The sequence below is a fragment of the Leptinotarsa decemlineata genome, unplaced genomic scaffold (assembly GCF_025532065.1).
Source record: "Leptinotarsa decemlineata unplaced genomic scaffold, Ldec_3_MD MMD2_tig00001621_RagTag_RagTag, whole genome shotgun sequence".
NCBI classification, from domain to species: domain Eukaryota; kingdom Metazoa; phylum Arthropoda; class Insecta; order Coleoptera; family Chrysomelidae; genus Leptinotarsa; species Leptinotarsa decemlineata.
The window spans coordinates 3,823,526-3,846,360 of NW_027412566.1; the positions used below are offsets into that span (position 1 = coordinate 3,823,526).

General features: G+C 37.1%; 1 protein-coding gene across 2 annotated transcripts in view; it reads right to left on the bottom strand.

Annotated features, from left to right (window-relative positions):
- bark (C-type lectin domain-containing protein bark beetle) overlaps positions 1-22,835 on the bottom strand; it is a 57,468-nt gene extending 34,633 nt beyond the window's left edge. For both annotated transcript variants that reach the window (XM_023166741.2, XM_023166739.2), the window contains exon 1: positions 21,968-22,835. In XM_023166741.2, coding sequence (XP_023022509.2) covers positions 21,968-22,249 — 282 coding nt within the window. In that variant the 5' untranslated portion in view covers positions 22,250-22,835. The remainder of the gene's footprint in view (positions 1-21,967) is intronic.

Here is a 22,835-nt window from a genome sequence, read left to right on the forward strand (position 1 = left end):
CACTTCCCTACATCAGAGGATTATCGGAGAGGATAAGAAGAATTGGTTTCAAGTACAACATCAGAACCTGCTTCAGATCCGGTAACACTATCCGTAGCAGCCTCACGAAAACCAGGCCACCAAACGCCGACTGCGATTCCAAAAATTGCATTTACCGGATATCTGTGAGTGCGGAAAATCTTATATTGGTGAAACTAAGAGGCCATTGAATGTTGGCATTGCCGAGCACAAGAAACACACACAGCGAGGGGAAACCAGCAAATCAGGAATAGCAGACCATTTTTGGACCCATCAACACAACATCGAGTGGTCCCAAGCTGAGATCTTGCACAGAGAGGAACATTGGTTTAGGAGAAAATTCAAGGAAGCCGCATACATGTTGTCCAACCGCGTATTCAGCCAAGCCTGCGTAGAAATACGCAACATATGGAAACCCATCATCAAGCGAAAAATTGCCAACTCTCGCCAAAACGGTCATCTCCCACGGAACCAGTGAAGCGGAAAATGGAAAGCGGGGCTAAGTGAAAGTACTCGAACGACCTATAAATAGTCATCTCTCGGAGGAATCAGTCCAGTCATCACCCGAAGACGATTGTAGATACTAACAATCGAAACGTCGTGAACTAACGTGGCTTGGTATCTCTACACTTTTTATTTTTATTTTCTTCTCTTTATTTTTATTTTTTATTTATTCAATTGTTCTATTTTTACTTGTATTTCATTTCACTATTATTTTATTTCAGGTTTATTTTGGTTAATATAATTGTTATTTTCAGCTATTCATTTTCAATTCTTCTTTTTTAGTTGTTTAAGGGATTTCAAATCATTTTATATAGTAGACAATGGAAGTCCGAACTAGTGAAATAAAAGCATCTCAGATCTTCAAACAATTACACCCATTATTGAGGGACTTTATTATCATTATAATCGGATTCATTGAAAACGAGTACCGTACATTCTCTATTCGTTACTTCGAGAGATTACGATGAACTTGTTGTGTTTTACGCTCTGATACATATTTTTCAGAGCGTTACTAGGTTCCGTAATAATTTTTTACAAAAACGTATAATTAGAGGGTTTTTGTTGACTTTTTTTCATTGAATTATAGTCCATAGTGTTTATGTAACAGTGAAAATATGAAAAGCACGGTTTCAAGCAAGTACCTATTACATTTTTTTGAAAAATTTAAAATATAATTCGTGGTATTTTGCGATTCTGTCGAAGAACTCCTCAACATAATAGCAATTACCACATTAATTGCCATGAACTGCGTCAGCGCCCATGCGGCTTTTGATGATTTAAAACGTTTGAAAGGTCAAAAATTGGGTGCCCCACGGTTTGAACAATCGATAGAAATTGTCAAGTTTCGAGGTTTGTTCTTTTTTGCGTTTGCGGCAAAACTATCCTTTTTTTGGATTGAATCGTCAGGTGTGATAAAAAGCAGATCCTCTGCGACAACAGAAGACGTTTAGGGCAGTGGTTGAATACCTATGAGCAACGCAGGTACTTTGCAAAGGCGAATCCCCATCAAAAAAGATCATGGTACTATATGCAACCGGATCAAACCATCACAGCAGGGTTTCAGTGTGAGAAAATCGACGAAATGGTCCGGAAATTGCGTCAGCGGCAGCCAACCTGGTCAACAAAAGAGGTCTCAGCCACTATATTCTCCAGACCTGTCGCCAACCGACTACCATCTTTTCAAGCATTTCGATGCCTTTCTCACCGGTAGAACCTTCGCCAATCAGGACCAGACAAAAACGACTTTCGACTTCATCGAATCCCGAGCACTCAATTTTCATGCTGACGAAATTAATCGACTTGTAATACATTGGCAAAAATGCATTGATTCGACGCTTATTTCGATTAGATTCAATAAATATTCATCGAGCTATTACAGATTCAAGTAGACAAAACTTGTTGAAATAACCCAATATTAACTTGAATATTACGCTCCATATAGGTACATTTTTTAAGCATCATCCTGTGACAAAAAACTATCTATCATTCGAAATATCAGAAAAAAAAATAACGTTCTTCCAGAATATTAACATCAGTCATCTTTATGAAGGTCCACTGGTGTGGAACATTTTTGATATGCAGTCAGTTACACATGTAAAGTCAGTGATAAGCCAATTATGATAATGATAACTTCATCCAAAAGTGACAGTTGTCGATAAAATTGATGCCTCTAATTAACACCCCCATTTAAAATTATCGTTACCACACTTCACTTATGTACTTGTAATATGCTTTATAGGTTTGGTCGGTTTAAAGAACTCAGTTTTGGAAAGAATTAGTTTGAAATGAAAAAAGCATTTGTGTAAATTTCCAAAAATTGCTTTTTCAAAAGCTTTTATTAAAACATTTTATTTAACTTGACTTGTATGTATGTTAACAAATCTTGCAAGTTTAATTTGACCCACTTTCCGGTATCCGATTGACCTGAAATTTTGCATGCTGGTCCAGAACCGATGACAATGCATGTTAATCATAAACGTGACATGATGCTGCTGCCAGGATCTGCTCCGTACGACAGATCTCCACAGCGGTAAATTGCAGGGACACGAAATTTTGTATAAGCATTCGTTTATGATAGGCAGTTGGTAGGCCCACCATGAAATAGATGCCACATCCAGAGTTGGCTTCAATAAAAAATATACGATTAATACGAAAGTCAATCTATAACAGAAAAACAAGGAACGGGGAAAACTACAACATTCTACTTTCAGTTATAACATGGCTGAATTCAGCTGGAAATTGCACAGATTTCGGTTGAATAACGAAGTCGATACGGACTGATGGAATGCCCGTGTCATAGATTTGTGCTCTCCGGAAACAGGGCCATATAATTTCTATTATATGATGGCATCTCCAACTCATCCTCCAAAATAACTCGAAAATTATTAATGATATGTATAAGCATTGACAAACATATATTCTTGCTATATGTTGGGTATCAACCTTGCGGGTTGCGCAAGGGTTTAACCTAACCTCACAATTGATTTCATCAATTTCAAACATTCCAGTCTCTGTCTTCTCATATCTGTTGTCCCCTAATACTGGTTACAGTACACGATAATTTTTGAAAGCTACTTGAGGAAAGGATATTAATTCTAAATCATCTTTTGAAAAGTCGATGTTTCACGAAGAAATTTCCTGAATAAGAATTACCAATTACATTCAATTTGTATTACTATTGTGAAGGTCTCAGGAAAAACTTTTTGTGGCAATTTTTTACGTCCATAAATATGATAACCGGCTGTCAATCACGGCTGGCAATCACGTTGTGGTCATTCGAATATGTGCTCAAAATGTAGTTGCAGAAACTTTCAATTTTTGTATGAGCAGAGCGATGTTTCAAAATTATTATATTTTGAATGGATATAGACAATCATTTTGGGATAATCTTCAAATGTGCAATGTGCGACCTTGCACATTGCACATATTAAGCGCCTTCCAAGCGATGTAACATGTGTGCTGAGAATAATGAAACAAAATCTAGGAAGTATATTTTTAATCAACTTATTGACGTGCCTTTCAGGAATTCAGAGAGAAAAAATGAAGGCAATTAATCTTGCACAAATAAAATAGGTACGAATATAGCTCAAGATCAAGTTTGCGCTTATCTAATTGAAGTCAAATATTGAACTTGATATTTCGAAAAACTTGTGTATTTTAAACTTAATCTAGAATAGATAAATGAAGAACTTGTCTGAGTTTCACCATACGGAACCACAATATTTTTTCATTCGTTTCAGGTTACGTTTCTTAGAATCCAGTGAAAATACATGAAAGTCAAAAGAATTCGAATATATACGAAATTGATCATTAAAACGAAATCAAAAGTAATTAAGAAACAAATCAGGAGCCTTGGTATATTCATTGACAGTAATTTAAAATTTGACACGCAAAATACTGGTTAAAAAAATAAATTATCTTCTGGTTGCTTTGCCATAAATGTCATATCTCGTGAACTTGGATTTTCAGCAGCAATAAATGCATACTATTTATTCGCTTATGGAGAGTCATCTCCGGTATGAAATTCCTGTTGTTTTATTGTACACATATGTTATGTGTACATTTTTTTCTTATCTTTGATATTTTTAATTGTTTTTTGTCTGTTATTTTTAATCTTCACTGTATTTTTGTGAATACTATATTGTCTTTAAAAAACAACATTTGATATATTTTTAACATTTTATGTATTTATAAACATGACACCCTTTGTCGATAAAGTGTATTACATTTTAGACAATAAAGATCATATTTTTAGACTTTTTTATGGGGCATACGAAAATATTACAGTATATAATGATATTAAATATATACGCGTCGAACTGATAACTTTTTTTGAAGTCTGTAAAAATATTCATGCATTACCAAACATTTACATTTTTTCGAAAAACTAGTAGGACATTAACTTAGTTGGTAAAACATGGACAAGAAGAAATATCAACAGAGTTCTGGGGATCAAAGCAGTTATTTTCATCAGAATGATATTCTTTACACATGGTTAACAAGTCTTCTCATTTGAAGAGAGAATTCAAAACTGGTTTTGTGGAGCTTGAAAAATTCACTATATCGTGATTTTATCTCTCCACCTCATTGTCGTAAACTAGGCATGATACCGGAGAAGAAACTGATTCATTCATCATGTAATTAATTTCACTAATTGATTTTAATTTTTGACCTGCGCTTGAAATTGTTGGGATTTAACACAGTAGTGCCATTGACCATTTCCGCCGATTAACCTCCGGAGCAACTTGTTCATTCATAATTTTTTACTTCGTAGTATAACTGGTTTATAACCTTTTATTGAGCAGTCAATTGCACTGGAAATCGACTTAATTGGTTGCATATTACCTTACATTACCTTACATTGCATTACCTTACAAAAGTCTATAACAGAAATATACTGGTGAATATTGACAAGTTATTGGGTTGCCTTGTAATAAATGACCGTCGGGTCTTCATTGGCGATCCCTATATAAGTACTACTAATGAATATATAATAATCATCTCAGTTTACTCGCACCAGAAAAATTCACCCCCCTGTATATGGGATCGTTCAGCCAAAGGTATTTATTTTCTTAATTTAGTTTGGTAGCGTGAAAGTTGCTGCCACCAGATCAGAAAAAGTTTGAAATCCGTCCTGATCACACGGATTGAGAATTAGTAGGCAACTTGGTCAACAGTTGACTTTTTCCTACCTTCTAATCTTCGTGGAGAAATGGCTTGGTTATGCCACCAATTATATCCTCGGAGACTGGATTCGGCCACGGCTTAAATGCGTGGTCTTTTAGGGGTTTGAGGAAATGAAATAATATTAGCAAAGTTTTCACAAACCAACTTTATTAATGAGTAAAGTTGGCAGAATAATCGGATTAACAATAGAAAAAAAATTAAATGAACAGAACTAATACTGAACGTTATTTACACTATATAAAAGAAAAAGAAATAAATAATTATAACCATGAACAAACTATGGGTAAACTACTAAAACAAACTGACAGGAGTATTCCTTTGAAAATTGAGGTAAGTTCACTCAGGGCATAGATATGCCTTGCCTGAATTCTACTAGCTATGCTATAAAATCAAATAAAATACAACTCTGAGAAGTTATCAAGAGACCCACTTAATCGCTCCTCTCTGTATAACGTAGGAAATTACTATGACCTATAATAATCTAATAGAATGAAAAGGGAACCCGATTCGTAGCTATATTATTATGGTAAATGTTCAGTAATACTCTAGGTGCCAAGTCGAAAATATAGTCCACATAAGCATGCAATAACATCTACACTATATATCAGAATTGTTTAAAATACGCTCACCAAAATTATCGTAGACGGACTCCCCTGAAAACTCCAACGAAAGCCACTATTTCCCCAAAAACTCTTAACAGAAACTCGGAAAAATCTCTAAATCACTAAATTGAATAAACCCGCGAATACTACCAAAACCCAATTAGTGTCACTTCTCTAAACAGTGACTTGAAATATCTCAATATTTCAATTCACTCAAAATTTCCTCTAGAATTTCCAGCTACCGTAGGAAATTCAACTGGATTCACCAAATCTCCGCGCACCACTGACTTAAATCTTTCCAAAAAAACCTCACCACCTTTACTATGTTAGGGGATGTAAGTAATGTTATCTCAAAAAATTCTAACCAATCAGAAAGTTTGAAATTGTTTCTAAGACTGGTACTCTTTTCGCCACCTCATGGTCCGGCGAATAAGTCCTCAAGAATTCACGTCTAGTTCCCGACATTTCTAATGTCGTGAGTCTACTACTGATATATAGATGTCACTGCAAGGGTCATTTTTGGATATTTTCTTTGCTGTCTCGAATAAAACATATGTAGATTAGCCACTTGGGTGGCTTCATTTTATCTTGTCGTTAAATTTAGAGCTCATAAGATAAATTACGATATTTATTATACGTTTGAGTGTTTTCTGACTTTTATTCTAAATGGGGTATACAGACTGGATGACATATTTTCGACCCTTAACGAAAGATAATGAAATGAATTATGGGGTTGAATGTTACAAAATATCGAATTTCTTAGTATCAAGCAGTTAATTTTAACGACTTTTTTTCTTTAAATGGCTTGGTTCTGTTGGCCTTAAGGTTATTTCTGAAAGATGATAAGGTTCCCTTTTCATACGAAAACACATGTGTTTTGGTATTTAAAATTCAACTAAAAATATAATAAATCCAACTTATTACAATACTCCCCCTTTTGAAAAAGTTTTGGCTTAATTGCCATAACTTTTCTCGCTTCATGCTTACTGACAAATGCAACAACGCCACCTCATGTCGAATTCAAATATGAAAACAGAATAGGTATCACCTCAAGTTACGCGACTTTCAGTGGGGTTGTCTCGCATGCTATGATTAGGGGTTCCCTAACGAAATATTCCAAATTTTACAAAAAAAAGTCATTGAAATAGGAGTGAACGTATCTCCTTGTATACTACAGTTCGCGTTATCACATCACAACAGAGGCCATATTCACTCACGATTCACTGTAGTCTTTTACGCCTTGGTGAATTTCCATCTCAATAACTTCCATATGATATGCTACTCTTTATTGGTCAACGGCACATTATTCTAGATACGATTCGAATAGATTGAACTCAGATTGAATTCAATCTACACAGATCCTAAGTTCGTCCTACAACTTTGTACCGCACTGATTGAAAAAGTCTTTTGGTTAAGTCACTCAAGCTGCTTCGTTAATGTCTTTGTTCACAGTCCAGTGTGTCTGGGGCAGAACAGGGTAACCGCCAGTGGTATGATGGGCAGTCTGCTGGGGTTCTGCGATGATTGGCAATGACGTCGTCGGTTCATCTGGTTGGGCTTCTCTGGAACGCTCCAGTTGAATTACACACCAGGTCAGGGTATCGCCTATAGAGTAGGTACTTCGCAACTCGAAATGTATAATAACCGCCAATTAGTCTCTCGCTCGGATCCTCACGTCGACTAAGAAAGCCATATTCTTCCAGGTTCGTCCATTTTCATGGTAGGTTGTTCCTTCGCAGGTGCAGGTACTATCCACTGATCCCAATATTATTAATGTGGCGCTGATTGAACAATTCAAGGTTATTTGTTCAATAACTAACAGGATTCCAACAGGTATAGTTTCAACGTTCTGTAACTGTCTATATAACTCGACAGTCCTTTTTCCACCAAATAAGTCTGACTATGCATCCCACGGTGATGCATCAATCTGAAGTCGCTCAAGTACGCGGATTCTCGTTCTGGACACTAACGTCTCTGAGAGATACAGTCGAAATGTTCACCCTCTCATCCCTGCAACCGTACGCGATCATCCTGATTACCGATACAAAATAATGCCTGACCAGCAAGATAGCAATCACTAGGAAAATCGAGATCGTGCTGCCTTTTTCCATCTTATTGCCAGGGATTGACGAAGGGTGTATAGAGGCTCCAATTTAGATTAACCATCGATCGTTTATAATATGGTAAAATAAAAATCATTACATTCATTAAGAAAAGTTGAGACTACAATAAACTATACAATAAACTAAAAGGAAGTGAAAACAAAATTCACTTGATACGTCATCTAATGTCAATCCGGGTCAAAGATAGACACTAGTTCGACGAACACATCAATAACTTAGCTTGAAGAGAGTTTACCCCGGGCTCTTCAAGTAACGGCACTCCTCTGATTTGCTCAAATGCATTCTCATCGTTACACTTTCTTTCCTGCCCACCCCTAATCGTTCATCTACTCGTATCATACATTCATCTCACTCATTAATTTCACTCTCCATCATCCAGTTCTCATTCACTCAGTTACATTCTCTTACAGGTTCAGTCGATCTGGTTCTCTCCGAATCCGAGCGGATCTCCTTAAGGGTTGGGGTTCCTCTATACCTTCCTCTACATCAACATCTTCCTCCTCAGTCGCTGCTTCTTCCGAGTGACCTTCGAATTCTATCCACTGGGGGAGAATTGTGATTTTTTTCTCGTTTTCCTCTTCTTTACGTCCATTCTTAGACGTCCTCCCAGAGCTATTCATCCTCTCCTCTTCATAGTCGCTATTATTACTTTCCTCGGAATCATCTCCTTCGACAGTATAGGTTGAGTATGACTTCAGCCGATTCACGTGTACTACCTGTTCGTCTGTTCCACCAACCTTCTTCACTCGATAGGTCACTGGACCTATTATCTCTACAACCTTGTATGGCCCTATCCAGGGCTTCACAAGTTTCTTTGATATACCGGGCTTAACGTGCATTCGCAAGAGATACACTTGATCTCCGAGCTCATACATCCTCTCCCTCGTTTTTTTGTTGTAATGCTTTGCTCTTTCTTCTTTGGCCTTTTCCGATGTTTTCAATACTCGCGAGTACACTTCTTTCAGTCTGGCAGCTAGCTCCGAAGCGTAGTTTTCTGCACAGTCGTATCTGATTCGCTGCGGTCGAATGAAGTCTTCCACAGGCAACACTTGCTCACGTCCATGCAGAAGGAAGAACGGGGTGTATCCGGTGGAAATATGAACGTTCCCGCGGTAAGCCATCAGTACCACCGGAATCCATGTGTCCCAGTCGCGTTGATTATCTGCTATATAATGTGATAGCATATCTTTCAACACTCGGTGCATCCGTTCAATTTGACCATTCGATGTCGGTGCATAGCTCGAAGTTTGGATCTTCTTGATATCCAACATTTGACATACAGCCTTAAATAGGCCAGACGTAAAGTTTGCTCCTTTGTCAGTTAAGAGCATCCTAGGCGCTCCATGTCGGTACACGATATGTTCCACGAAGGCTCGTGCGATTGTGTCCGCCTTTTGGTCTGGAAGGGGAATAGCTTCCACGTACTTCGTAAAATAATCTTGGAACGTTAATAGGTAGCGATTTCCATCCCAAGATGTCACTAAGGGTCCCACTATGTCCATAGACGTCAGTTCCCAGGGTTCATAAGCCGTCGTGAACTTTTGAAGAGGTGCCTTTCTATGATGTGGTGAAGTTTTTCGCTTATTACAAGATTCGCAAGCTGCCACGTAATTTGATATTATCGCCCGCATATTAGGCCAATAAAATCTCTTCTTGATACTCCACAACGTTTTTTGTTGTCCCTGATGTCCGGCCATAGGCATATTATGAAAATCTTCAAGTACCTTCTTCATCATTTCCTTGGGGACTACTAGCTTTTCTTCTCCATCTTCTTCAATTCTATACAGTATTCCGTCTTCATCTGTATAGAATTCTTGTTTTCCTTCCTCTGCATCTTTCAGTTGGGCTATCACGGATTGGCAAAATTTATCACGACTTTGTGCCTTCTCCACAGTTTCTCGATCCCAAACTGGTTCTATAACTATATTTTCTTCTACAATCCAGATAGGTTTGTCTATAGTGCCCCTGTCGTCGTACACTCTGATTTCCATGTCAGATCCGTACCAAATGAATTCAATCATTTCCACCACTTTTTCCCATTCCAGTCCGTCCAAACCACATCCCAGCTTAGGTATGGCCAGAAATTTATCCTGGTTTCTTTCGCAACATTCTCGGAGTTCTTTAAGACACTCCCATAATGTGTGGTAGGTGGGTTTCTCATAGTAGGCACTCTCCGTGACCAGGTAATAAATGTTCCTTTCCGGAAGCGCTAACGTCGCTACTTCCCCTACACCTTTTCCTTGTCCTTTCAGGGACTCCACGCCTCCATATCTCTCCTTGAAAATCTTGGCGAGCCCCGCTCCCATAGCTAGATCCTTCGACACGCAGTGAGCTAACGCCCAATTTTCTGGTGAAGTGAACAAATCTTCTTTCCGATACGTCAGGTTCTGGAACCGTGGTATCTTGTGTTTCTTCCTATACTCTTCGAATTCCACGTACTTCACGTCTATGAAGTTTTCTTCTTCATTATACATTCGACTAAGAGCATCGGCATTTCCGTGAAGTTTTCCGGGTCGATGGATAATTTCAAAATCGTACTCCGCCAAGGTTAGTGCCCATCTAGTCAACCTCGAACTCGGGTCTTTCAGAGTCAGCAACCATTTCAACGGTCGGTGGTCGGTGATTACCGAGAATTTCTTCCCGTATACATAACAACGGAAAGTTTGTATTCCATACATAACTCCAAGTAACTCCTTTTCTGTCGTAGTGTAGTTCAATTCTGCCTTCTTCAACTTACGGCTCGCATAGGCAATGGGTCTTTCATACCCATCTCGTAGTTGGCTCAACACTGCTCCCACACCTAGTCCTGACGCATCGGTCGCCAAAATAAACGGTTGCTCGAAGTCAGGAAAAATCAAAATCGAATCTGACTTCAACACATTCTTCAGTTTCCTTATGGCTTCTAGCACTTCTTCTGTAATTTCAAATTTGACGTTCTTTTTCGTCAAATTGACCAATGGTGCAGATATCTCCGTAATATTGGGTATGAATCGGCGGTACCAATTTACTATTCCCAAAAAGGACCTCACTCCCCTGATATTCTTTGGTAGTGGAAAGTTGGCAATTGTCTCTATGGTCTCCGGGTCGGGTAATATACCCTCCTGGGAAAGGACATGGCCCAAATATTTCACTTTCTCTGACATGAAATTACATTTCTTTGGTTTCAGCTTCACATTAGCCTCGCTCAATCTTTCGAAAACCCTTTCAATTTTTTCAATGTGGTCTTTTCCACCCTCAGTATTGAAAATGATGATATCATCCAAATAGACCATACATGTCTCTGGAGTCAACCCTGTGAGTGTCATGTTCATAAACCTCTGGAAGGTCGAAGGCGCATTCACAAGACCGAATGGCATTTTCATATACTCGTAGTGACCTTGAAACGTACTGAATCCTGTCAACGGTATCGCCTGCTCGTCCATGTCTATCTGATGATAGGCTTCGGCTACATCAATAACCGAGAAGAGCATGTTTGTACCTGCTTTGTGTCCTTGAATCAAATCCGATATGTTAGGAAGGGGATAATATTCCTTCTTGGTTACGTTATTGAGTCCTCGGTAGTCGATGCACATTCTCACTTTCTCTTCTCCATTAGGCAGGCGTTTTGTTACCAGTACTACGGGTGCAGACCACGGACTACATGATGGTCTTATAACTTTCAAGTCCAATAATCTTTTTATTTCCCCTTCGAGTACTTCTCGTTGACGATAAGGTATACGGTATGGAGCTTTACAAATGGGCTGTGCGCCTGGTACCAAAGTCAAGCTATGCTTTACCTTTGTCGTACTAGTCAACTCTTCATCTTCATCCCGAAACAGATGCTTGTATTTTCGAATTAACTTAAATAGCTCTTCTTTGTTCATTTCATCCAAATGATGTAGGTCAAATCCATTTCTCATCCAATCATCGTTTGAAAAATCCAATTTACAAACATTGCTATTAGAGGTGTTAATTTGAGGTGATTCCTCTCCCACAATAGCTCTACTAAGTTTCTGTCCTCTCTTCAGAATAACCTCTTTCCACGATAAGTTTATGATTTTCACTGGGATTTCTTTTTCATTCCTTACAACAGTACGGGCTACGTGTGCTTGAGGATTTCCTATTTCGAAGGGCTCACAAACTAGGATATCACCTTCTACAGGTACTTTCAGGCTTCCTCGTATATACGCCTCTGTCCTTGGGGAAATTACCAGATCCTCCATTGCTACCAGGTCCGATTCTGATACTGGCTCATCTGATGTCTGATTTTCGTCTGGACTGATATCAGACTTACTCTGTTTCGCGTGCGATGGACGCGCTCCTGAATCTGTCTTGGAAGTACCGACACTTTCTCTAAGTTTGGATAACTCTGGTACTCTGACGATTTCATTTTCTAATTCCTGAGGAAAAATTCTGCCAGCATCGTTGATTCTGATGATGCCTTCAGTTTTATTTTCGTCATCTTCTGTGTCCGTCGTATTCTTCCTTGTCTCGGCTGCTGCCTCTTCTGTTGTGATAACTTGTACCGCTAAAGGTACCTCGGTTATCGCTTCAGTCTCCTCTGCATCGCCTTGCTTGTTGTTTCCTCTTCTTTCAAAATTTTCTGATATTTGTTGATGTCTATTTGTCTCCCATCGATCTGTCCGCTGGACTTGTCTTCTGTAACTATCGAAGAAGATTTTCACTTTTTGAAGCCAACCAGCCCAGTTATTCTCTGATCCCCGGTGCTGAAAAGATGCGGTTTCCCTGTGCGTTGCGTCTATGCTTCTTCCATTACTTTTGTTTTGTGCACTGCCCATTAGATTTTTGTCGTTTCTTCTCCTGGTGATTTGTCCTATCCTTGATGGTAATTGACATCCAATATTTCCGTCCATGTCCTTTTTGTGCAGAAATGGGATGACCTTTCCCCACATGGCGACTGATGGTACTTGCTCGTAGGAGATACGTGCTCGATTGGCATATAGGAAATCCCTTCCCAATAAGGCTTGAACCGTTCCCAATGTTTCATCCTCACAAACGATTGCGGTACATCTTGTGTTAACATCTCCATCCTCAGGTCCTATTGTCATACTCGTAGTACCCCACGTCCGCAAAGGATGTCCTGTGACACTGGTCAACTGATATTTATCCGCTCCTCTCACATCTACTTCATTCTCCAGCACTCGTTTTTTTTGAATAAGCGTTACCGCTGCTCCTGTATCTACTAAACAATAACTCAATACTCCATTCACACTCACTCTTATAATATGGGGTATATCCGGTATATCTCCTGAATTTACCTCCGGTATTACCATAACCCGTTTACCTTCCCTTTTATTATGATTTTGTACACCCGAATTTCCCAATTTCCCTGTATTATATATTTGATTCTGCCTTCTTGTTTGTCGATGGCCTCCATCCTGGCAGGGGGAATTCAGCCTCAGAAGTTTAAATTGACATTGTCCCCATCTTCCAGTCGTGGCCCTGAAAAAGAAGTCGACTGTGATGCTTGTCTAGGTATGGCTCCCGTATTCTGCTTTGCCTCTCTGCTGTTCTCAGCTTCCGCATTTGGTTTTCCATCTCTATTGTATCCAACTACGTTTCTGACCGGCTTCCATGTACGTGGTTGAAATTCTGCAAACCTAGCTCCCCTATAAGACCTACGAAAATCTGATCGACCCCTATTCTGATTGTTTCTTGGACAATCCCTTGCCCAATGATCTGCTTGTTGGCACACATAACATCCATTACTGTTTTCGGGTTGAACTCTGCGACAGTCTCTGGAGAAATGACCTGGTTTTCCGCATGAATAACAATTCTTTCCTAGAAGTGGATTATTTCTGTTCCTATAATCTCTGGAGCCTCTATATTCATCTCTATTGTTATCCGTGGTATCGACCCTCAATTCCCTAGACCAATGTTCAGAATTTCCACCACAAGCCTGGCACTCGCCCTGCTTATCTACTGCCGAAATTTTCAAGTTCGCACATCTTCCTTGGACCATCATAAGGGTTGTTTCCTGTAACTTAACTAACTCCTCAGCCTTCTCCAAATCCAAATTTTTCTCACTCAACAATAAAACGCCAGTTTCTTTCATAAGGTCCTTTCGCAGCCCCACCTTGAATTGATTCAGGATAAGTTCTCGATTCTTCCTTTTTATCCCAGCTTCCTCGCCAGCGTCAGCTCCTGCTAAATCTTCCTTTAGTAAGGCAGACCCTAAAATTCTTAACCTAGTACAAAATGACGACACATCTTCGTCATGTCGTTGAAAACATTTACTTAAATTCCACTGATTTTCGCCTGGTAATTGGAATGGGGTAAATTTTTTTATGAATTTATTCTTAAGATCAGTAAAATTTAACGTGTCCAACTGCGCATCCGATTTAAAATAATTATAGGCGTCACCAACAAGCTTGAATTTAAATAACTGAAGGGTTTCGTCCTCCGACCAATTATCCAGTCTTGCACGCAACTGTAATTTCTCAAAATACCTTACAACCTCTTTTCCTGAAAAATCATCTAAAGTTGCCGCGATCATACCTAGCGAATAGTGGGTTGCCACTCTAACAGGTGTTGGCGTGGGTGTAACCCCTGATACACCTTCTTTATTATTCATTTCGATAATCGGAATGAGTATCGAACTAGAAACTATATATTTTTTGGACTCCTTGCCAAACTTCGAGTAAAATATATATGTATAGGCACAAGTCGGGTTATTTGTAGGGTTCCCTTTTCTATGTTGATAAACCTAACTGACTTCTACTGTATCTTATCAACCAAAAAAAATTAACGCAAAATATTATTATTTTTTCTTTCTGGACCTCCTTCTTTCACCCTCTCAAATAAAATCTACCATTCAAATAAAATAATATATCTTTCTGATAAAGTTAATCCTACCGATCTTTTTCTTTCACTCCCTCAAATAAAATAATCCCCTTCAAATAAAATAATATCCCACCGCTAGGCCACCACTGTAATAAATGACCGTCTGGTCTGAATTGGCGATCCCTATATAAGTACTACTAATGAATATATAATAATCATCTCAGTTTACTCGCACCAGAAAAATTCACCCCCCTGTATATGGGATCGTTCAGCCAAAGGTATTTATTTTCTTAATTTAGTTTGGTAGCGTGAAAGTTGCTGCCACCAGATCAGAAAAAGTTTGAAATCCGTCCTGATCACACGGATTGAGAATTAGTAGGCAACTTGGTCAACAGTTGACTTTTTCCTACCTTCTAATCTTCGTGGAGAAATGGCTTGGTTATGCCACCAATTATATCCTCGGAGACTGGATTCGGCCACGGCTTAAATGCGTGGTCTTTTAGGGGTTTGAGGAAATGAAATAATATTAGCAAAGTTTTCACAAACCAACTTTATTAATGAGTAAAGTTGGCAGAATAATCGGATTAACAATAGAAAAAAAATTAAATGAACAGAACTAATACTGAACGTTATTTACACTATATAAAAGAAAAAGAAATAAATAATTATAACCATGAACAAACTATGGGTAAACTACTAAAACAAACTGACAGGAGTATTCCTTTGAAAATTGAGGTAAGTTCACTCAGGGCATAGATATGCCTTGCCTGAATTCTACTAGCTATGCTATAAAATCAAATAAAATACAACTCTGAGAAGTTATCAAGAGACCCACTTAATCGCTCCTCTCTGTATAACGTAGGAAATTACTATGACCTATAATAATCTAATAGAATGAAAAGGGAACCCGATTCGTAGCTATATTATTATGGTAAATGTTCAGTAATACTCTAGGTGCCAAGTCGAAAATATAGTCCACATAAGCATGCAATAACATCTACACTATATATCAGAATTGTTTAAAATACGCTCACCAAAATTATCGTAGACGGACTCCCCTGAAAACTCCAACGAAAGCCACTATTTCCCCAAAAACTCTTAACAGAAACTCGGAAAAATCTCTAAATCACTAAATTGAATAAACCCGCGAATACTACCAAAACCCAATTAGTGTCACTTCTCTAAACAGTGACTTGAAATATCTCAATATTTCAATTCACTCAAAATTTCCTCTAGAATTTCCAGCTACCGTAGGAAATTCAACTGGATTCACCAAATCTCCGCGCACCACTGACTTAAATCTTTCCAAAAAAACCTCACCACCTTTACTATGTTAGGGGATGTAAGTAATGTTATCTCAAAAAATTCTAACCAATCAGAAAGTTTGAAATTGTTTCTAAGACTGGTACTCTTTTCGCCACCTCATGGTCCGGCGAATAAGTCCTCAAGAATTCACGTCTAGTTCCCGACATTTCTAATGTCGTGAGTCTACTACTGATATATAGATGTCACTGCAAGGGTCATTTTTGGATATTTTCTTTGCTGTCTCGAATAAAACATATGTAGATTAGCCACTTGGGTGGCTTCATTTTATCTTGTCGTTAAATTTAGAGCTCATAAGATAAATTACGATATTTATTATACGTTTGAGTGTTTTCTGACTTTTATTCTAAATGGGGTATACAGACTGGATGACATATTTTCGACCCTTAACGAAAGATAATGAAATGAATTATGGGGTTGAATGTTACAAAATATCGAATTTCTTAGTATCAAGCAGTTAATTTTAACGACTTTTTTTCTTTAAATGGCTTGGTTCTGTTGGCCTTAAGGTTATTTCTGAAAGATGATAAGGTTCCCTTTTCATACGAAAACACATGTGTTTTGGTATTTAAAATTCAACTAAAAATATAATAAATCCAACTTATTACAGCCTAGCGGGCAATTTGAATGACAAGGGATACCGAGAAGTCTAGGTTATGTAAAATTAGCTATGAAGATTCGACAAGAAGTATATTGAGCAGACTGAACAAGCTACTGATAATCGTTCAAATGAACACCAGGCACATAAAGAGGAATAAACGGTTGATTGCTAAGTATCAATTTATGTTTGTTAATTAAACATACTGTTTCTAAAATAATGATTTTATGTAATTCAAATAGGGGTTTGCAGGAGTCTCGACTTTTGGCATTACACATGAATCTTATAGCTCTTTTCTGAATGATGAACACCGTCTGCATTTGAGTTTTGCAACATAATCCCCAGAAAGGAATTCCATACCTTAAATGTAACGCAACAAGTAAGAAATAAGCCGATTTAGCGGCAGACAAACCAAGATCCTTATATGTTATTCTCACTGCAAAATACCCTGAAGCTAGCTTTTTATTGAGGGTTACAATGTGATCAGCGAATTTGAGTTTATTGTCAATTATTGCCACTAAAAATTTAGTACTAGGTCTGTTTTCAATTATCCTGCCCGTGTCCTGTGTTGCTAAAAGAATGCTGTCAATAAAGCAGCGAAATGATATTAAATTTGTTTTGGACACATTGAAAGACAGCAGATTAGAGTCGCACCACTTTTTTATTTTTTTTTATATCTGCACTTATATTCTTGTGTAGATTACATAAAGTTTCATCAGCAAATAGGGTGAATTTTCCTTTTATATCGATAGATGCTAAATCGTTTATGTATAGCAGGAAAAGTATCGGTCCCAGTATTGAACCTTGTGGTACGCCATTTTTTATTTCGCCTTCTTATGAGAATGATGAGGTTTTCACAATCTGACTTCTTTCTTTGAGATAATTTTCGAACCACTTGTGAGTAATTCCAATCTACACAGCCAAAAGCTTTAGAAAAGTCACAGAACACTGCTGCTGATGAGTCTTTTTTATTAATATTTCCATAAACGTCATATAACAAAGAAAAGATAGCATCAGGGGTGTTCTTTCTTGATTGAAAGCCGAACTGGTTGTTGCTTATGACACTATTATTATTTAAAAAAATTGTCAATCTTAATTTAACCAGTTTCTTTATTAGCTTGCCTAGAGTGGGAATGAGACATATAGGACGGAAGTTTGAAGGATCACTGAGATCACCACCTTTGTGCAATGTAATACGAACGCTAGAGCATTTAATGTGGTATCAGGAAGGTTAGCAAAAATTATAATTGAAATTTCGTCTATTCCCACGGCCTTTTTATTTTTAAAGGATTGAATTATTTCTTTAAGCTCATGTTGATATGAAAGAATGAAAGTTAGTTGTTTTCAGGGTATGAAAACTTTCATTTGACTCAAAACTTACAGGGTGGAATGAAATTTATCCTTATACAGTGTGAAACACTTTGTGAGTTAGCCATATTTTTTTCTATTTTTTTAGGAACGAATGAGTTTCCAAAACTTTTCGCTAAGTATCCCCCATTCGAAAATGGGGAATGGTGATCTTTCAAAAAAATATAGAGAGAGGAAACTCTCGCACAAATCAGATTACTGATTCCAGTAGGCTCTTTTTCATTTATTTCTAGTATGTGGCGTAGTTAAAATCTCACTTGAATATATTTTACATTTCTGAAAATGAAGATTTGTATGATCGTTATTTGAATCACCACTGCAGCTTTGAACTCAAACATTCATAACCTCCCAGTCTCATCAGAGATGTTTTATAATCCACTGATAAAACTTCACGTATATAATCCAATAAATGAAACACCTCTCAACCTACATTTTTGACGTGTATTTGTTAGTTGATGTGACTCACTAGTAGATAATTTACAATAAGCCTCGAAGTGACGTGGTTTTCTTGAAAATACCACGGCATGTATCATAACTGTTTGGGACGCCACAGTCACGTCGTGCAGTAGCTAGACTTTCTAGAAAAGGAGTGTCATTGCTACATAATAATATGTAATTAACAAGCTATTTGTGAATAGTTGTAACGAACCGTCAAACTAGATGAGCCAAGAAATAGTCGAACTGAAATGATTCATCAAAATGTGTATCTATACAGGATGTTTTTCAAAAACACTCCAATATTAATTTTTTCTCGAAATGGGCCAAAAAGAAACCTTTCAAATATTATAAAATATTGATGAGAAACATCCTGTATACATTTTTGAAAATTTCGAAGAATTGTCCCTGAAATTTGATCAATGATAACAGATCATCGTTGGAGTATGTCAAAAATGATTTTTTAACAAACCTATGCATTATGTATGGTTCATTATGATAGAACAAGGATTCCAATAACCCTTGGGTTAGGCTTGGGTTAGGCTTGGGTTAGCCAGGGGACTGGAGTCAGTGGCAGAAATAAGTAGGGCAATGGGAAATAAAACTCCCCAAAAGCCTTTGCAAAACAAGAAAATCATTTTTGACAAACATATTCTTCAACAAACAAAAGAGTTCTTGTTTGTTCACAAATAATTTGATGATTTTTTCAACAAACATGTTTATTATATAGAGTTAACGATATATCTGTTTATTACAGTAATGTAGAAGGTGAAACATCACATAACTATTTTTAAAATCCACCTCCTTTGAATCCCACTAATTTGAAAGTATCAACATTTGAATTTTGCCCAAAAATTTGGTCAGATCAATTCCATCATATATCAGATCAATTTGACTGACTGATGTATGAAAATATTATCAGTCCAAAATAGAATCTTGTGGTACCATATTCAACAATGCATCACAAATGGAAAAGTGTATCTTCAGATTTTGAAATTCAAGCTATTTGTTTACAGAATTTCAAGTTACAAAAAATCATTGAATTTGTCATTGTCCGTCGAAGCAAACTATATGTGTAAGTTTTTATCAAACGTTAAGTGAGGGTCCCTATTATTCACGCCGGTATCCAGGCCGGGTGGTTCGGATAACCACGTAGAGGGGACCATGTATGTGAAAAAAAAAGTGAAATGTTTCTCGAGGAGGAGACGATCTTGAAAAATGTGTGAAAAAATTATGGAGTGATATATTCAATAATTCCTCTATTCATTTTCATTCACATGTACATATATTGAACTAAGAAAAATATATATTTGTAATGTATAATCTCGATTTGAATTCTCTTGCCTATTGAAAGCTACATTATCAGCAAGTAACAAATATGAAAATATAATGAAGGCTTCTAATTCAATATGTAGAAAGAGACAAGGGGAATTTACAAAATTGAAACCTGAACAATAGATATCAACTAGTTTTTATTGGTCGATATTTTCTCAGCTGAGTTGGCAACAATATTTGAAAAAAAAAATATAATTCAAATATGCAGTACGTATTTTTATATGTATACACAATTTTTCCTGTATTTCCTGAATTTATACTTCAATTATAATATATTCAACACATTTCTACATTATTTCAGGACAGACATCATATATGCTCCTTATAGCAATCCTGATAAGATTATTAATAATATTATAAAGGGTGTCTCCTGATTGCGAAGAAAAATAGGTACAAGAGTTTGTTGAGAAGATAGTTTTATGAAAAAAAACATTAAGCACAGGTCCGGAAATGCAAACTTCTCTTGAAAGTTTGGTAAACATCGAATTTTGCTAAAATTTGGCAATGTTAATTCCAATAATAAGAAGTTCATTTAGCCTTAATTAGTTAAAAATTATTGAGTCCAGTGGCGGCTCAGGTTTAATGTTGGGTAAAACTTCTAAAAATACAACTCTTTTATCCGTAGCAAATAAATGAAAACGAAAAAGGGATAAAAATAACTTTATTAGTCTACTCTACGGGGAGGAAATCTACAAACATTTAATTGTAAGAGATGTTTGCCATTTGTCAAGTTACATTCATTGTTGTGACAAGGGATATTTACAATATTAATACAAAAAAGCTCAACAGCCCAACATCATGTATCTTATAAACAATGCATAAGATTTTTTTTTATGAAATTAGCTCTCAACCCCCCCCCGTGCATTTTTTCACTACATAATTTGAATGGAAACATCATGTAGGTATACTTTATTTTCATGAGGTTTAAATTCACTGAGATATTGATGGATTTTCTGTAAATATTTTGTATACCTGTTTGATTTTTTTATTCATAGAAACGATCGGACCATCTGAGATCCATGTGATTCATCTCCTGATGATTGATACTGATATTGATTGATATTGACATATTGAAGTACAGTTTATATATTTACATGTAATATATCGTGTTTTTCAAAAGTCTCAGATCCAGTAACTTGGCCTAGATATGTTTATCTGTTCTGTCATGTACTAGATCTATAGACTTTCTAAAAAAGTGTACATTTTATGATAATAACTAAGCAGTGAGTAGAGAAAAAATTTAGTAGAAAAATTAACATCAATGAATTTTTTTCTTTTTTTAAAAAATAACAAATAATTATATAATATAAGTTGCAAATGGTGAGGATTCCAAACCGTTTCAAGCAGGGTCAGTTACAGAGGAGAACAGATAGTTTTTAAAGGTAAGGTTCATATTAAATTATTATTCATTATATTATAAAATTTGTTTGAAAATTGTAGAATATGTTTCTTTGTTTCTTTTTTGAATTGTTCTAGTTTTCGAATACATTTCAATTCAATCGGAATGCAGTTGAAGAATTTAGGGCCGAAGAAAAAGAAAGATCTTTGCGTTAAAGATTTTCTGAAAAGTTGTATACTGAGATTCAAATTACTAGTGGATCTGGTTATTCCAGTTTTTCTCTGGTTAGATGTTTCGTGTCTGATGTACTTTCTTTTTAAACACTGTTGAGTAAATAACAGTTTTATATTCAAGACCTGTGATTCTTGGTATAGCATGTCAGTGGAATAGCGTTTATTTTTTTTCAGAATAATTCTTAGAAGAATATTTTGTGTTTTTTGCAGAGAATCAAGTGTAGTATTGAATGCTGTAATACAGTAGGTCATTACAGATTCAGCTAGGGAATTGTAAAGTAAAAGGAGATGCTGACTTATTTAGCTAAACGCCCGTTGGGTGGCTTCTTTGCTGGGGCAGAAAAAGTATTTTCAATATAGATCCTCTGGATGTGCTTTTTTCTTTCAGAGTTTTATTATTTCCTTTGAATTCGCCTATCATCTTATGCCTTAACTTTTACTTGATGAATTTATAATTGAAGTTGAATAAAATTGGTTTGGAATTCATTAGGAGTATTGTTCCACAATTTTACTTTCACAATAGAGTAAAAAACAGGTTGACGAGTTTTTCTCCTATTCGGCACATAACCAGGTTTATGGAAATTCAAAAAATAGTTATGGTAACATTTTGTGGTACTAACCTCGGCTGTCAAAACACCTCGAACGGTAATCCCCACTTGTGGCGAAACTTTGATAGTAACACCAGCTTCTATGACTAATTCAGCACTTCTCTCAACGATGATATCATTCCTCAACCAGTAAGGACTGCCAGATTTTGAAATAACCAACCTGTCGTTGACGATGGTACCACCAGATAACTCTGTTAGGGTGCCGCGTTTAGATTTGTCCACTACACTTCCCTGGGCAAGAACTAAACTCAATTGCACCAGGACGCACCGTAAAAACGTCCGAAAAACACTCATGTTCTTTTATTTCGATCCTGGCATAGCCTGCTGGATATTTAAACTCGGTGTATCAAAACAATCACTTCACCTTCGATCGCAAACAAAATATTCGTTGCATTGAAACAAAGAAAGGTGCACTAGCCCCCACTTCAAAGCTATGTCAGCTCGCATTACACGTAATTATTTATTAATCACACTTTCTTTTTGGACGGTAATTGTGGACGAGCTCGTCTAAGAAGTCTTCTTCGCGCACCCACACTCTAGCTAGATGACGGTTTGTTTTTCGAGCGACTCTGGGGGGAAGCAGAAGGTGCGGTAAACTCGTTTTTTACGTAAAAAATCGCGTCACGTGACGGCAATCCCCACTCACCTGTCTCAGGTAGTAGCGGGACAGGTGCGATCGTGTATTGTTTGCCCGCCAGATAGCGATATTTACCGGGCAAAGGTGTAGCGATCTTGCCAGTTGGATCTTCACTGTGCTTTTGTGTTTATCTCACGTGCCATTTTACTAGGTGGCCGTTGGCTTTCTCTGAGTAGAAGTAATTCGGCGTAGGTAGCGGTAATTGCGCTATTAATTGAAACTGTTAACTATGTCGTTAACGTA